General features: G+C 38.9%; 1 protein-coding gene across 2 annotated transcripts in view; it reads left to right on the top strand.

Annotated features, from left to right (window-relative positions):
• Window positions 1–18392, top strand: part of PPP6C (protein phosphatase 6 catalytic subunit) — a 30268-nt gene that overhangs the window by 784 nt on the left and 11092 nt on the right. For both annotated transcript variants that reach the window (XM_069474665.1, XM_069474664.1), the window contains exon 2: window positions 13940–14035. In XM_069474665.1, the coding sequence (XP_069330766.1) occupies window positions 13940–14035 (96 nt within the window). The remainder of the gene's footprint in view (window positions 1–13939; window positions 14036–18392) is intronic.

Below are 18392 nucleotides of genomic sequence, written 5' to 3'. Positions count from 1 at the left end.
ATCCCGTTTCTGAGTATGTTGTTGAGCTAATTTAAGTGGATAAAATAGTCGGTTCTCAATAAATACAAATACTTTCCTATCCTTTAAGTTGTTCCGCCATAACTGCTTCTTAACTCAAGATTTAATTTTCTTAGTTTTCTAGAGGTGAGTTGTGCCTTGTTACCGCAGAGTCCAAGTGAGAGTAAATGTATGTATGGGTAAAGGAGTGTAAGTCTTTGCTATACCGATGTTTTGAAAGGTATTTCTATGCGTTTGCTGAAACCAGTGCTTAGGTTTCTAGCAGTGTTTATCAACTAGTGTTAGTGTCAATTTTATTTGTTCAGTTAACTTTGGTTTGCTATGTGGTAAAGCGAGTACACTTGACAGTTGGAGTTCTTTTTAAGTTGTGGGTTTAAAACAATTTATCATTGTCAGTGAAGTCTTTCTCTTAAGGAAGATAATGTGGGGTTTTTTTGTTTTTGTTTGTTTGGGGTTTTTTTTTTTTTTTTTTTTTGCTATCTCCTTTGGTACAGAAAGTTGCATATTCAACATCAGTCAACAAGTATGCAAAATGTTGAAGACTGCTGAGAATGTAACTGCATTGTACTTGTTAATTTTATGTGCCACGTTATGGGGGAGTCATTCTTGTGCACTTTCCCATTTTTAAAAGGATAATTTAATAAGATAAGTACAAAGCCTTTATTAGTAGTAATGTAGCGTTTATGCTCATCTGAGTTCGTCAGACATTAGTCCTGTGGCTTCTTTCTGCTACGCACTTTTTTTAGGAAACAAGAATACAACTAACAGTGGGACCCTATTCATGGAAAACTAACTCGATCGTTTTTAGTAGCATTGTTAATCTCATATGTGAGGCGGCATATTGTATGTCAATGAATTGGTGTGGAATTTTGTTTTTATTTATCATGTGTAAAGCTGTTTTAAACTTTGTGTTTATAATTAATAAAATGTTACTTCTTAAGAAAATGTATCTTGATATTTACTTGAAATTGGATGCTGAAATGATTTGAAAGACAGTTGGATTTCTTTAGACCTCTTAGTTCGGTAAACATTAGATTTCCTTCCTACCTTAAGGAAATGTAGTTATTAAATGATTTTATTTCTTGTTGAAACACAACTGGACTGTGCTTGGCTTGTGTCTGTTTCTTTCTTTTTTTTCTTTGGAAACTTTGTTTCCCAGGCTGGAATGCAGTGGCATTATTGTAGCTCACAGCAACCTCAAACTCCTGGGCTCCAGCAATCCTCCTGTCTCGGCCTCCCAAGTAGCTGGGACTGCAGGTGTGCACAACTTTACCTGGCTGATTTGTCTGTTTTGTAGAGACAGGGTCTTGCTCTGTTGCCCAGGCTGGTTTCAAACTGCTGGCCTCAAGATATCCTCCTCCCTTGGCCTCCCAAAGTGCTAGGATTGTAGGCGTGAGCCACCTTGCCTGGTCGCTGTTTCTTAGTAAACTTAATAAAAATCTTTTGGGCAACTACTGAGAAAAAAAGAATTGTGAATTTTTCTCTATAAGAAGAGGCTTTTCTTCTGTCTTGGAAATGTTTTTATCAGATTAATTTGCTTGTATTGCTCATCTCTGGTGTATTTAAAGAAATTTAATTTTGTTTCTGTTTCTTGGCATGAAGTGCAACCTAAAATTAGGCAGGCCAAGAAAGTATGCCAGTAGCACCTTTTCAGAGGCTTTAAAACCAAAATAAAAGATTCTGTCAGAGGGAAAAAAGAAATCTCTGGGGCCACTTAATGTTCATGATGGAAAAGATTTGTTCTGGTAGAAAAGAAGGCAAAAATTTACCTGTTTCAAATTGATTAGAAGTTAGAGGTGCTAGATCAAATAATAAATGCATAGGATATTCTAAATCTATTTATAGTTTCTCTAGAGCTGAGTTGGAAATGGTCAGATCACTAGTACTGGATCAGATCTGTTTTGGAGCAGTAAGTACTACTGAACTGTTTTGAAGGAATAAAAATGAACTATATGAAAGTGAGTGGATCATAGTGTGACTTTCTTATAAAGATCTCATATAATTCTTCTCTACAAGAAAGATTTTGGAGAGGATCATAAAAGGTACAGATTCCATACCTGGCTAAGAATAAATGAGAAAAGGCAGGTTTACTGAATACTTAAACTTCAGAATTTGCAAGGGTGGGGTGAGGTGGGATGGGGTGATATGGAGATTATCTAATCTCTTGGACAGTTCTTAAAGGTGACATGTACCAGAGGCTGGGAAGAGCAGAGGGATAAACTGGGGATGGTTAATGGGTGCAAAAATGTAGTTAAATAGGCCTGGCACGGTGGCTCACGCCTGTAATCCTAGCATTCTGGGAGGCCGAGGCGGGTGGATTGCTCGAGGTCAGGAGTTCGAGACCAGCCTGAGCAAGAGCGAGACCCCGCCTCTACTAAAAATAGAAAGAAATTATCTGGCCAACTAAAATCTATATAGAAAAATTAGCTGGGCATGGTGGCACATGCCTGTAGTCCCAGCTACTCCGGAGGCTGAGGCAGTAGGATTGCTTGAGCCCAGGAGTTTGAGGTTGCTGTGAGCTAGGCTGATGCCACGGCACTCACTCTAGCCCGGGCAACAAAGCAAGACTCTGTCTCAAAAAAAAGAAAAAAAAAAAATGTAGTTAAATAGATGAACAATATTTGATAGCACAAAAAAGTGACTATAATCAACAATAAGTTAGGGTATGCTTTAAAATAACTAAAAGAGTGGAATTGGAATGTTCCTAACACAAAGAAATGATAAATGCCTGAGATGATGGATACCCCAATTACCCTGATTTGATTAATTCACATTGTATGCCTATATCGAAACATCACATGTACCCCATAAAGATATACAGCTATTATATGCCCATAATAATTAAAAATAAAACTTAAAAAAAAAGAAATTATACACTGAGCTGGTTTTCAGGGTTTTTTTGTTTTGATTTTTTTTTTTTTTTGAGACAGAGTCTTGCTCTGTTGCCCAGGCTAGAGTGGTGTGGCATCAGCCTAGCTCATAGGAACCTCAAACTCCTGGGCTCAAGTGATCTTCCTGCCTCAGCCTCCCAACTAGCTGGGACTACAGGCATGTGCCACCATGCCCAGCTAATTTTTTCTATTTTTGGTAGAAACAGGGTCTCACTCTTGCTCAGGCTGGTCTCGAACTCCTGAACTCAAGTGATCTTCCTGCCTCGGCTTCTCAGAGTGGTAGGATTACAGGCGTGAGGCACCATGCTCAGCCTGGTTTTCAGTTTTTTTAACTGAGGAGCTAAAGATAGTTAATATAGAAGGAGTTGGAAAAAGACTAGTGTCTATCTCAAGAATGCAACACAAGGAATTGTGTAATTCCATAGTAACCACTTTTATGGATTGATAGTTAATGTGATCTTTTGGGAATTCACTTTTATGTTTTGTCTGAGCCATCTGGGAGTTTTTCATATAAGGCTTCCTGCTCTGGAAAGTTGTTCTTTTTTTTTTTTTTTTTTTGAGACAGGGTCTTGCTGTTGCCTGGGCTAGAGTGCAGTGGCATCATCATATAGTTCACTGCAACCTCAAATAGTGATCCTCCCACCTCACCCTCCTGAGTAGCTGGGACTCCAGGCATGTACCACCATGCCCAGCTAATTTTTCTAATTTTTGTAAAGACAGTGTCTCGCTATGTTGCTCAGGCTGGTCTCAAACTCCTGACCTCAAGGGATCCTCCTGCCTCAGCCTCCCAGAGTGCTGGGATTACTGTGAAGTTGTGCTTTTGTCTTAAGTACCTTCATAAGCCTTCAAAGAATTCTTTTTTTTTTCCCCCTGAGATATGGTAAACAGCCTTTCCTACCTCATCCTCCAGTTTCTATCTGATTTTATAGACTCTTACCATATACAGTAGTCTTTGTCCTTCCAGAATGGGAGCTTGTTAGTTTTTTCACTCATGGTATTACCTGTGTTATTGATCATTCTGTTTACATGAGTTGTTTGGTTTTGCATTGAATCTTTCTTTAGGTACAGTGAGCACAACCAAACATGACAGTTAGGGACACACCATAGCTTTCTGTAGGGCTATAAGAATGTTTTCTTTTTTCTTTCTTTCTTTTTTTTCTTTGAGACAGAGTCTTGCTCTGTTTCTCTGTTGCCAGGGCTAGAGTGCTGTGGCGTCAGCCTAGCTCACAGCAACCTCAAACTCCTGGGCTCAAGCGATTCTCCAGCCTTAGCCTCCCAAGTAGCTGGGATTATAGGTGTACACCACCATGCTGAGTTTAATTTTAGTAATAGTTTAACCCAATTTTAACATGTGATCCATACAAAATTATTAATGTAATATTTTGCCTTTTTTGTTGCTAAGTGTATCAAATGTGCATATTTTACATTTGCAGCACATTCCAATTTGGACCAGTCACATTTCAGGTGCTTTGTAGCCATATGTGGCTTTAGGTATTGTGTGGGACAATGTAAGTTTCTAATGACTCCCCTAGTCCTACAATTTCAGAGCTGAAAGAGAATCAGAGCTCATCTAGTTCTGTACTCTTCTCACTTTACTGAGGGGGAAACTGAGCTTTGTAGAGTCTGTGATCTGCTTGAGGATGGATGTACAGCTGATCAGTGACAGCCAGAATTTGGTTGGAAAGCCCCCCTGTGCAGAGCTCTTTCTGATATAGTTTCTGACTTTTTAGAATGGCCAATCACATACTTTTCTAGGCATACCTTCCACTATATCACTTTTCTTTTTATTGTGCTTTTCTTTGTCCCCTGCCCCTGCCCCTCCCTCACTCGCCTTATTGTACTTTCTGTACTCAGCACATTGGACTGCCCTCTTCTGGCAACATGTCCTGTACTTTTCTGCTTTGCTTCTTCTCAGTCTGTTTCTTTTACTTACTTATTTAATACTTATGTAGCACAAATATTAAATGACTTTTTTTTTTTTGAGAGTTGGGGGGTCTCTCGCTCTGTTGCTCAGGATAGACTGCAGTCTATAGCTCACTGTAACCTTGAACCCCTGGGTTTAAGTGATCCTCCTGCTGGAGAGTTTCAAGTAGCTGGGACTACAGGTGTGCACCCCCATGCCCAGCTAATTTTTCTTATTTTTTTAGGGACAGGATCTTGCCTATATTGCCAAGGCTAAATCATTTAATACTCTTAATAACACTATGAGTTGAGTACTAATATTTTGCCCCATTTTACAGGTAATTGAAGTACAGACAGATTTGGTAACTTCCCAAAGTCATATAGGTAGTAAGTAAGTGAAGAAGCTGGGTAGGCTTCAAACCTAGGCAGTCTGCCTTTAGGGTTCATGTTTATAACTACCATTTATAGACCGGGTGCTGTGTCTCACACCTGTAATCCCAGTACTTTTGAGAGGCTGAGGAGGGAGGATCACTTCAGGCCAGGAGTTCAAGACCAGCCTGGGCAATATAGCAAGACCCTCATCTCTGAAAAATAATGTAAAAAATTAGCTTGATGTGGTGGTGCACATGTGTAGTCCAAGCTACTCCGGAGGCTGAAGGATCTCTTGAGCCCAGGAATTTGAGGCTGCGTTGTAGTGATCTGTGATCATGCCACTGCACCCCAGTCTTTCCAGTCTGGGCAACAGAGTGAGACCTTGTCTCAAAGAAAAAAAAAAAAAAACCAACCAACTACCATTTATGTTTCTTCTATAGAATACCTTCTATACCCTCTATTACCTGCCTGTTGAGCTCTAACTCAGATGTCACTTCCTCTATGCAGGATGCCTGCATTGCATAGTCAGCATTGATTAGTAATGATTAGAATTTACATTGCTATTTATAGTTTTCAGAGCACCTTCATGTCCTTTCTGTCATTTACACAATCCTTGTCATAGGCTGAACAGATGTCAAAACCAGGACTTGGTGAGGTTTAAGTGATTTTTGCCACAGTGACTCAGCAGAGTACATATCTGAATTTTTTTTGTTTTTTTTGAGACAAGAGTCTCACTCTGTCACCCCAGCTAGAGTGCAGTGGTGTGATCATAGCTCACTGCAACCTCAAACTCCTGGACTCTAGCAGTCCTCCTTCCTCAGCCTCCTAAGTGGCGGGGACTATAGGTATGCGACACCACACGCTGCTGATTTTTCTATTTTTTGTAGAGACAGGGTCTCGCTCTTGCTGAGGGTGGTCTCAAACTCCTGACCTCAAGTGATCCTCCCGCCTCAGCCTCCCAGAGTGCTAGGATTACATGCGTGAGCCACCATGCCCAGCCTCATATCTGAATTTATTTGCTGTTTTTAAATTTCCGTTCTTTTCTTTCTACACGGACATTGCTTTGCCCCATAGCACTTTATTGCTCCATTTTACTACTTACAGTGTTCTGTTTTGTGTGATAGCAAATATGTCTATCTCCATCATTAGACTACAAGCTTCTTGAGGGCCAGATTCATTCCCTGTTTATTTTTTTATTTTCCACAGTTTTAGAACACTGCCTTTATATGTAATAGACAATCAGTAAAGGTTGGTTGACTCAAACTGTATGTTGCTTTACAGCAAATATTTCTTTAAATGGCTCCTTGTGTCAAGTACTATTCCCTGTGGGTAGTGCCAGGGGTAGAATTAGATACTTCTCTCTGCCTTTGAGGTACTCTCAATATAGTAAGGGAGATAAAGAGGTAAACAAGTGCCATAGGAGAGTACTTCCTAGGGTGTTGGCAAACATAGAAGCAGCAGCATCTAATGCTGGAGCCAGAGATGATTTCACAAAGGGGGAACATTTGGGAGGATGAGCAAGGTTCAGGTAGATGAAATGGGGAGGAAAGAACATGCAAGCAGAACAGATACCATGTGTATACTGTAATCTGAAAGAACATGGCTGTTTCAGGGAACTTGAAGTGGTATGGTGTGGCTGGAAGTATTTCGAGGAAGACAGGAAGAGGCTAAATCATAGAAGCCTAGGCCAATAAACTTGTATTTTTATCTTTCAGGTGGTACACAAATACCTTGAAATGTTTATATTTTAGAGGGAAATCAAATCATACTGTGACTTTGTAATATTGTTTAAAATGTAGCTAATAATGGGAGGGGCGAGGGCTGTGGTAGGGCTGTAGCTCATGCCTGTAATCCTAGGCCAAGGTGGGAAGATCAAGAATCATTTGAGCCAGGAGTTTGAGACCAGCCTGGGTAACATAGCTAGACCTGATCTCTACTTAAAAAAAATAATAATAATAAAAATAAATAAAATGTAGCTAATGAAAAAGAAAAGTAGATTCAAATAAAACTATTATAGGGAAACACTGTTGTATGTGGTAGGAATATGACAAAATCATGACATGGAGTTTGGGAAACACTGTCATAGAGTAGTATTCTTGAGGAATTCTTAAGGACGGTGACAGTAGGTTTTAGAAATATTATTCTGGCAGCATTGTGAACAATGGATTGGAATGGGACAAAAATGTCCTAGAAGCAGTAGGCCAGGAGACACACTGTGAGACTCTGGGTAAGGCAGTGACAAGTGATTGTGGTGTTAGAAAGGAAATGAAGAAGGTGTAATAGCAGATTAGGTTTAGGTTATGAGGAAGACAGTAGTTCAGCTTAATCTCTTAGTTTCTGGCAAGGATTACTTAGTAAATACTATAAGATTATGGAATGTCAGGAGTTTGGCTTGGGCCATATTGAGTTTGAGATGCTTCCAAGTTAAGACATTGAGATAGAGATGTCCAGAAGACTGATACCCACATCAGTTAGGCAACAAGTATTTATTGATTGCTGAATATGTTCCAAACACCGTTCTAATAATAATATTATTATTTATTTATTTATTTTTGAGACAGAGTCTCGCTCTTTTGCCCTGGCTAGAGTGCTGTGGCATCAGCCTAGCTCACAGCAACCTCAAACTCCTGGGCCCAAGCAATCCTCCTGCCCCAGCCTCCCGAGTAGCTGGGACTACAGGCATGTGCCACCATGCCCGGCTAATTTTTTTCTATATATACTTTTTTAGCTGTCCAAATCATTTCTTTCTATTTTTAGTAGAGACGGGGATCTCGCTCTTGCTCAGGCTAATCTCGAACTCCTAAGCTCAAAGGATCCACCCGCCTCGGCCTCCCAGAGTGCTAGGATTACAGGTGTGAGCCACCGAGCCTGGCCTTGTTCTAATATTAAACTCAGGAGAAAGATCTAGACCAGTGGTTTTCAACTGGTGAGTTTTGTCCCCCAGAGAATATTTGGCAGTGTCTGGAGACATTTTTGGTTGCCTCAGCTGGGGAGGGGGTTGCTGTGGATATCTAGTAGGTGTACAAGCTAGAGATGTTGCTAGACATCCTGTAATGCTGCGGTCCCCAGCCCCCAGACCATGGACTGATACCGGTCCGTGGCCTGTTAGGAACCAGGCCATACAGCAAAATGTGAGGGGCGGGTGAGTGAGTGGAAGCTTCATCTGTATTTGCAGCTGCTCCCCATTGGTCCTCCCCCAGCCCCAGCCTGTGGAAAAATTGTCTTTCACGATACCAGTTCCTTGTGCCAAAAACGTTGGGGACTGCTGCTGTAATGCACAGTACAGCAGCACCCTACAACAAAGAATTACTTCCATTCTCAACTTATTCAGATTAAGATGCTAAAGTATCATTAAGCTAGACTCATTTTGTGGTCTAGCCTGAAGATACAGATGTTACTTTCTGGATTGCAAGGTTGTGAATATCATTGCCATCTCGGTTTCTACTCCTCATTCCCAGTGATTTCTATTATAGTAGAGACTTTTTATAAAGACTAAGATATAACTTTTCATGGATTTTTATTTCTTAAGCTAAGAGTATTTTATAAATGCCAGTATATAAATGTAAATAAAGGAAATATAAGTATGTGTTAGATGTAAAGATCAGCTAAACAAAGAATTAAAAAAAATTAAAACCCAGTATATTTGAGGAGCAAGAGGGAACAGGGAGACAGCAGAGAAGAGAATGGAACTGTGAGCAAGTATCTTGAGAAAAATGTGGAGAAGAGAAACAGGGATCTCCTAAGAAGGGGGATCATGAATCCCTTCTTACTCAAGGATTAGGAATTAATTGGGCATGATGGGGAGAAAGGGGTATAGTTTGCCCTAAATTTAGGATAAGAATGAGAATCTGGCCTCAGTGACTGTTTTGGAACAGTAAGAGAAGCCATGCTTCCTGCAAACCAAGCAGCAGAACAAAGCTGCAAAGAGTTTGGGAGGAGAGGTGGCTGTGTCTTGCCCATGGTGATGCTGGGCTCTTTGAGGCCACTGTGTGTGTATTTGGCTGACCTATATAGGGTTTATACTAAAATTTCATAGACTTTTCTTATTTTTGTGTGTGCTTGTTAGGGCTTTATAAGCTACTGCTGAACTGAAGAGATGAGAGGCGATGGCTTTGGCTTAGAGACGTAGCTCTCTAAATCCTCAGTTGGAATCTGCAGAAAGTAGCAGTCACAGGAGGCAGCTATAATTTTATTTTTGTTAGTGTGCCTGGCCACTGCTTGAAGGATGCTCCTAAATAGTTTACATGTGTTCTCCAGACAATAAGCTTTTGAGATGAACGGGGTTTCACAGTGATGTTCTTCAGTTTATGGTTGACTGTTATTTTCAGGTCAGCACTTGGGATATGGGCCCTGGTGACTTTGCAGTTCAGGAGGGATGATGAGCTGGGAGGGCCAGTTACATGTGGGTGAAAATTCTGGTACATTGAAATATGGAAACCATGGAGTCTCTCAGGAATCTGTGTTGTGATTAGTTTCAAAATTTTCAATAAATAATTTGATTTGTTCCAAAAAGAATATAAGGTGGTTTACAAAGATGCTTTCAGTACAGCAAGATAAATTACAATCTGAATAAGTAAGAAAAATAAGATAGAATAAAGATAGAAAACCAAGATGGAGCCAGCTATTTTACTATTCTTAAAAGTAAGAATAATATGTAAAATAAAAGCTGTGATGACCAGGTTACTTAGAGAGTCTGGAAGCCTGCAGAAAGATAGATGCTGATCAGTGTCTCTCACTACAGGTTGATGGCATGATATTAAAGTGCAATTTTGGGAAAAGCAATTGGGAAAGGAGGGGTAGGGTGAGGACAAGCTCTGTAGAGGACAGTCTGGCATAATTCAGCAAGAAATACACAATCATTTTTGTTGTTTGAGCAATAATATTTTAATAATTGATCTTTGTAGAGTTGTACACAGTGGAGGCCCCAAGTTTATAGGTTGCAAATAATTTCATGAAGGTGGCCAAGTTGAGAGATCAACATTGTAGGGAATAGAGAACTTTCTCAGAGATGTATTATGGAACGAATGAATGATGAGCTTCTTTGGGGGCCTGTATCAGAGAATATGTTGGGGAAAAATATTCAAATTTTATTCATGGTATGGGCTCTGACTCTCACTGATGGAAGTTAGGCCTGTTCTTAAAACACGTGGAATCTTTTTTTTTTTTTTTTTTTTTTTTTTTGTTGAGACAGAGTCTCACTTTGTTGCCCAGGCTAGAGTGAGTGCCGTGGCGTCAGCTTAGCTCACAGCAACCTCAGACTCCTCGGCTTAAGCGATCCTACTGCCTCAGCCTCCCGAGTAGCTGGGACTACAGGCATGCGCCACTATGCCCGGCTAATTTTTTCTATATAGATTTTTTTAGTTGTCCATATAATGTCTTTCTATTTTTAGTAGAGACGGGGTCTCGCTCAGGCTGGTCTCGAACTCCTGACCTTGAGCAATCCACCCGCCTCGGCCTCCCAGAGTGCTAGGATTACAGGCGTGAGCCACCGCGCCCGGCCAAAACACGTGGAATCTTAAAGGGAGTGTGGATGGGACAAATAACTGACAATATGCAAGCCCCATGGAGAACAGACTGGGAAACAAACAGAAAACTCTGCCCATTCTTGTACAGGTTGTAGCAAAGACTTCTACAAATACCTTGGTGGTGGGGAATTCGTTGAGGAGGTGTGGTGACTGCACATGAAAAAATATTGCAAATATTAATATTAATTGAGCAAGGCATTATACCCAAGGAAAGTGGGTGAGGTCCTGAGATAGGTACTTTGAAGCATCATTGTATTAATTTTTAAAATTGTACCGTATTAGAAAAAATATTTTCAGAGTATTAATTGTTGCTATGAAGTTAACCTAAAAAGAGCAGTCAGTGCTTTTTATTCTGGCAAGATGAAGGGAAGGGAGATGGTGATGAAAGACTCTAAAAAAAATGCAGGCCACGCAGGCTCAGTGGCTCACACCTTATAATTGCACCCTGGGAAGCCGATGTGGGAGAATCACTTGAGGCCTGGAGTTTGAGGTTGGAGTGAGCTATGATTGCACCACTGCACTCCAGCCTGCACAACAGAGTGAGACCCTGTCTCTGAAAAAATATAATGAATGAATAAATAAATATATACAGGCTAAACATTGAGCTGTTCATCAGTTTCTGGTATATTTGTCTTTTGGAACTACCCTTAAGCTAGATGGAAGTGAGTTCAGTTAAGAAAAAATGCAAATAGTATATTGTAAACTTTGGATGCTAATGATTATAAGAATAATAAATGTATATCGTAGATCTAATGGATTATAAATAGAAGTAGGATGCTGTCTACCACTGATCTTTTGAAATTAACTGGAAGCACAACCATCTATCCACAAGGACTAGATTAAGTGGTTGCGATTAAGGTGGTGATTATTATTTTTTAATAGGTAATACATACACTTTTTATTATTTTTGTTTTTTTAGAGACAGGGTCTTGCTCTGTTGCCCAGGCTGGAGTGCAGTGACAGAATCATAGCTCACTGCAGCCTCATTTTTGAGCTCCAGGAATCCTCCCACTTCCTGACTAGCTAGGACTACAGGTGCACACCACCACATCTGGCTAATTTTTAAATTTTTTTTAGAGATGGAGTCTTGCTCTGTTGCCTAGGCTGGTCTTGAACTCCTGGCCTCAAGGCATCCTCCTACCTCGGCCTCTCAAAGAACTGGGATTACAGGCATGAGACACTGTGCTAGGCCTTTTTTTTTTTTCTTTTTAAAGAAGCAATTAGTGATTGCCTTGGGCTGTGGGGTGCAGGTATGGGGAAATAGTGATTGCCAATGGGTATATGGAGTTTCTTTTGGGGGTGATGAAATGTTCTAAAATTCATTATGGTGACTGATGGTTGCCAACCTTATGAATATAATAAAAACCATTGCATTTTGTACTTCAAAGGGATGAGTATTATGGTATGTGAATTATATCTCAAAAAAGTTGTTGAAAAATTGTATTCCTGGTCCCCACTCTCCAAATCAAACCTAAGCAAATCAAAATCTGTTCATGAAAGAAATAATTGATAAGCTGGACTTCATTAAAATTAAAAATTTTACTCTGTGAAAGACCCCCCACTAGAGGATGAGAGGACAGTCCACAGACTGGGAGAAATTATTTGCAAAAGACATATCTGATAAAGAACTGTTATCCAAAATATACAAAGAACACTTAAAACGCAACAACAAGAAAATGAACAATCTGATTAAAAAATGGTCAAAAGACACCTCACCAAAGAAGATATACAGGCTGGGTGTCATGGCTCATGCCTGTAATCCGAGCACTTTGGGAGGCTGACGTGGGAGGATCCCTTGAGGCCAGGAGTTCGAGACCAGCTTGGGCAACATAGTGATCCCCTGTCTCTACAAAAAGTAAAAACAAAGGAAAAAATTTAGCAGTCTTCAGGGTGCATGCGTATAGTCTTAGCTGCTTAGGAGGCTGAGGCAGGAGGATTGCTTGAGCCTAGGAGTTTGAAGCTTCCATGAGCTATGATTGTGTCACTGCACACACCAGCTTGGGTAAGAGAGTGAGACCCTGTCTCAAGAAAAGAAAGAAGATACACAGATGACAAGCATATGAAAAGATGCTTCGCATCATATGTCATTATGGAAATGCAAAGTAAAACAAAAATGTGATACCACAACACATGCTTAATAGCATGGCCAAAATCCAGAACACTAACAACACCAAATGCTGATGAAGGTTGTGGAGCAACAAGAACTCTCTGGTGGAAATGCAAAATGGTGGAAATGCAAAATGATACAGCCACTTTGGAAGATAGTTTGGCAGTTTTTTACAAAACTAAATATACTTTTACTGTGTGATCCAACAATCTTGCTCCTTGGTATTTACCCAAATGAGTTGAAAACTTATTTCTACACAAAAACCTACATTTAGGTATTTATAGCCACTTTATTCATAATTGACAAAACCTGGAACCTTTGTGACCTTCATCTTCGTGACCTTCATCTTCGTGAGTCTCAGTCTTATGTGAGTCAAGTGAGAGATAAGGCATAGGTGGTTTTTAATGGAAACCAGAATTTTGTAATTGAAGCAACCTTAGAGACCATCTTTCAATATAAAGTTAAGGCTCAGAGTTCAGTAACATTGTTTCAGTCATCAGTATCTGTTCCTGTTGTGAATAATGGGTGTATTATATGGAAGGACTACAGATTTGTTTGTTGAAGCATAGGGGTTGTGGGGAATACAGCACAAGTAGGAGCTAGCCTCTCAAGGATTCAAGGCCAGAAGAACTCCAGGCCGAAAGGAAGATCTTGCCTTTAAGGTGCCATTTGAAGATGAGGAACTCATCTTAGGAATAAGGACAAACCCATCTTATTTTGAAGTTTTCTGTTTTGCTAATATAGGAAATGAACACTTCCATTTCCTCTCATTTTCTTTTGGAAGCCTTTTTTCCTCCTCTTCCCTTTCCCATTGTGAAAAAATAGAAAATTTAGCCAGGCGTGATGGGGCAGGCCTCTAGTCACAGCTACTTGGGAGGATCATTTGAGCCCAAGAGTTTGAGGTTGCAGTAACCTATGATGACACCACTACACTCTCTCTACCTTGGGTAACACAGCCAGACTCTGTCTCAAAAAAACAAAACAAAACAAAAAAACCAATATATTTTTATATATATATAAAACATAAATATACTTAGTCTAAGCATTAGTCTTTGTATTTTTTTTGTGTTTGATCCTTAGTTTTAATATTGTAGTAAATGTTTGCATTTTATTTTCTTTTACAGCGGCTATGTGACTATGTTTGTGACCTCCTCTTGGAAGAGTCAAATGTTCAGCCAGTATCAACACCAGTAACAGTGTGTGGAGACATACATGGACAGGTAAAATTTCATCAGCAGATTTTTAGGTTTTGTACTGTCCATGATCCATGTATCTTTCTACTTGTGCTGCAAAATTAAAACGATGATGACAACAACAAAATAATGGATGGTGGTAAGCTAGGTTGCCTCAGTCTCTGTGACACTAATGATTCCTGATTTACTGTTTTGGTGAATAAAAGCAATGGTTAAATTATGTATAGAGTTTGTTGAGATTACATTTGTGAAGTGAATAGAATGCAATATTATTGTTCTGGGGAATGGCTGGGGTGGGGTGGGAGCTCAGAAGATACAGAACACAAACATGGACTGCTGATAATAATTATGATTAATAGGAGATGTTTTAGTTTTAGGCACTTTTTTCATTCAATTCATTTTTATTCTATTCATTTCATATATTGTTGAAAATTTATCATTTCTTTAGTGGGAATGAGAGAGCAAAGCTTCAGAAAAATAAAATTGTTGGTATATGACTTCACAGCAAATCATTGATAGAATGAGATGGATTTTTGTTTGTTTGTAATAATTTCAAAGCAGATACAGGAGGGGCACACCTCATCTTTAGACTCTGTTGTCAGTGTTTAGCCTCGTTGAAACCTTATGTGTATCTGTAGAATTTTTCACTGGGAAATGAAAGCTGAACAGATTACTTATAGCCTGCTGTATACATATTATACAATGTAGTTGGGGCTGTAAGACCTATAATACATTGTGAACAATATAGTATTTATGGGTGCTTACAGGACTTACTGTTATCTGTGCGGTTTCCTTGCGTTAAATGTGACTGCATAAAGGAGCAGAAATGTGTGTACATTGGCTCTGATTAGGGGCTGCTCCGTGAGTGAAATCCTGTTTTGGTTATTTATAGAACTATTTTCTTTTTGGTTTTTCAAGGCATTTTCTGGATGGTTGAGGTTATAATAAATCTGACATCTGCATGTCATCACCTCATAAATAGAGGCCCTATTATATCGTCCTTGATCTGTTAAAATTACAGTTCTTTAAAGTAAGTAGCTTTAGGAATGGATTTCTTAAAATTTTCATGTAACTTCTCTCCAAAAATGTAATAAACATTTGCATTTTGCTAACATAAAGGATATTAATATAAGCAGTGCCTTAACACATTCCCCCAAACTGGAATAAACCAAGTAATGTTTTCCCCTGATTATCATGTTAAAATTGAAGAATTACTTGTGTTATCAAGGACTTTTTAATATATGAATTACAGCCATGATCAAGGGTCAGGAAAGTAGAGACAACCTGGAAGTACGAAAATAAATTAAAATCATAAAATTGAACTTCTATATTATATAAACCTTCAGTTGTATGTATAATTCTTACTAACATTTATCTTGTGTTTTGAGGTTAACAGAGTACTTTTTCACATATTCTATGTCAATTTTTTTTAAGAGCCCTGTGAGATAGGATTATTTTGTAGAGAATGAAAGTGAAACTGAAACATTGAAGAATTAATGCAAACTCACACAGCCACTAAGGGGCAGACCGAGATCTGAAACTCATTTTGGTTCCTGTTGCACATGTTATTTTAAGACTGCCACCAGACTGTGGATGTTGTTTCTCTTGTACTTGACCCTTAAAAACAATTGCTAATCAAAAATATGGAACTTGAGCTTCTAAACATCTGCTGACTGATTAAATCTGTACCCTTTGGGACTTATCTTCCCCTTGGGCCAGTTCTAGAATTGCAGGATTGGGTTATGAGTGTCAATAAACATGTTGGCGAGCATGTAGTGCTGAGAAGCATTGAAGCAAGGTAATCTAGTGGGGAGTTATAGCTTGCAGTGTCAGATATAGCTTGATTTAAATCCTGTCTTGGCTATATATAGCTATTTAAGAAGCCACTTCAGCTAGCTCACAAATGTGGCCTACAGACCCTTGGGTCCCGAAGGTTGGTACAAAAGCAATGGAAGGTAACACTGCTGGTGCCTCCGTGTGAATCAAGAGAGTGGCACCAGACTGTGCTGATTGTCACTGTATTTTTCACCAACTTATGTGCACAGTAAAGTAAGATGCCAGTTTCATTTAAGAATGTCCTTGAAGAATCAGCAAATATTAATTTTCTTAACTCTCAACCCTATATACCTTGTTCAAAAAGTCTGTGTGTTGAAATGGGAAGTATGCATAAAGCGTATCTGCTGATGTGTACTGAAGAAAGTTTACTCAAGGAAAAGTACTTGTGAAATTCTTTGAGTCATGAGCTGCAGTAGATGCTTTTCTGTGGAACACTATTTTTACTGGAGGGAATGAATGACAACCTATGGTTATTAGAGTTGGGTATTTGGCAACCATTTTTGCAAAGGGAGGTGAGCCAGTCACTTAAAGGAAAACAATTCACAGTATTTGTTGCCAAAATTTGAGTTTATTAATGAAAAATTGGAATTTTGGAAAATTTGAGTCCACCACCATGGGACTAATAGTTTCTGATACCTTAAGACCTTTTCTGACATGTGGCTGGGTGTGTGGTGCCTCATGCCTATAATCCCAGCACTTTGGGAGGTTGAGGCAGGAGGGTTGCTTGTGACCAGGAGTTCAAGACCAACCTGAGCAACATAGGGAAACCCATCTCTACAAAAAAACAAAAAAAATTAGCCGGACTTAGTAGAGTGTGCCTGTCGTCCCAGCTCCTCAGGGGGCTAAGGTGGGAAGATTGCTTGAACCCAGGAGTTCAAGGTTGTAGTGAGCTATGATTGTGCCACTGCACTTCTACCTGGGCAACAGAGGGAGACCTGTCTCTTAAAAAAAAGAAAAAAAAAAAGGCTTCTGAGATGAGATGAGTGGTGATATTAACCAATATGGTTTTTTGATGATGATAATGAAATGACACTTTTTTAAAGTACTACTCAATAAGATATACCAATCTAATGGGGTATGAAAAGATCACTGATAATGGTTTCAGATTTCATATTACAATTAACCTTTAAGTTTCTTAAACTGCCACTTGTCAAGTTTTGGTATAGTATTAAAAGAAGAATATGTACAATTATCTGAAAATGTTATAAAAAATCCTTTTTATAACTACATGTCTGTGTGAAGCTTGATTTTCTTCATATACTTTACTCAGTATATCCCAACAAATTGAATACAGAGGCAGATTATGAGACTCTAGCCATGTTCTATTTAGCTGGACATAAAAGAGATTTGCAAAAATTTAAAACAATGTCAATTCTCTTCTCGCAAATTTTTTTTTGTTGTTTTGGAAAACAGTTAATTTGTCATTAAAATGTTTGTTACTATTTAACGAGTATGTTATTGATTTTTAACAATTAATATTTAAAAAATTCTCAGTTTTAATTTCTAATGTGGTAAGTACTGATTTGTATAACCTACATAAACAAAAGCTTTTTGGGGACCTCTAATTTTTAAGACCACAAATGAGTTCTGAAACCAAAAAGTTAGTGAACTACTGATTAGGCTGGCTGTTTCCGTGCCTCTGATGATGTAATAAAAATCCACTTCTCAGGATTGTTTTTGGTTTAAAATGAGAACATTTACAGAGTGTCTGAGATATGAAAAACATACAGTGGATGGTAGATATTATTTATGAAATGATGAAGTAGGCTTCCAGCAATGTAGGATCATGGTAATTATTTGCCAAGGTTCTTGGTAAATGTTTATTATGTTAATGAATTTTGGATAAAACTTCTAATATGGAATAGGAACTATGGGTCACTGAAGCGGAATATTTAATTATCTATCTGTATATTTATGTGGTAAATAGAAACTTACAAAGCTTTTGTTCACTAATAGATTTCTATAAACATCAATAGAAAAGTTTAAGGATACTCCTTCTGCCATACTTTTACAAAAGCAGCTGACTTATTAAACTTTTAATGTTCCCTTCCTGACTTTATGTGTATACATATTCATTATTTTACATAGTAGGATTTTTTTTTTTTTTTTTTTTTTTTGAGACAGAGTCTCACTCTGTTGCCCAGGCTAGAGTGAGTGCTGTGGCGTCAGCCTAGCTCACAGCAACCTCAAACTCCTGGGCTCAAGCAATCCTACTGCCTCAGCCTCCCGTGTAGCTGGGACTACAGACATGTGCCACCATGCCCGGCTAATTTTTTCTATATATATATTTAGCTGTCTATATAATTTCTTTCTATTTTTAGTAGAGATGGGGTCTCGCTCTTGCTCAGGCTGGTCTCGAACTCCTGAGCTCGAACAATCTGCCCACCTCGGCCTCCCAGAGTGCTAGGATTACAGGCGTGAGCCACCGCGCCTGGCCGCTACATAGTAGGATTTTGTCATTGTGTTATGGGTATAGTTTATGTTCTGTTTTTTCCGCTAATCATTTTTTCCATTTTGCTGTATAGTTTTCATCATAATCATTATTCAT

The sequence above is a fragment of the Eulemur rufifrons genome, chromosome 7, assembly GCF_041146395.1.
Source record: "Eulemur rufifrons isolate Redbay chromosome 7, OSU_ERuf_1, whole genome shotgun sequence".
Lineage (NCBI taxonomy): Eukaryota > Metazoa > Chordata > Mammalia > Primates > Lemuridae > Eulemur > Eulemur rufifrons.
Note: the sequence above shows the minus strand (reverse complement) of the source record. Positions and strands in the feature narration are given on the sequence as shown.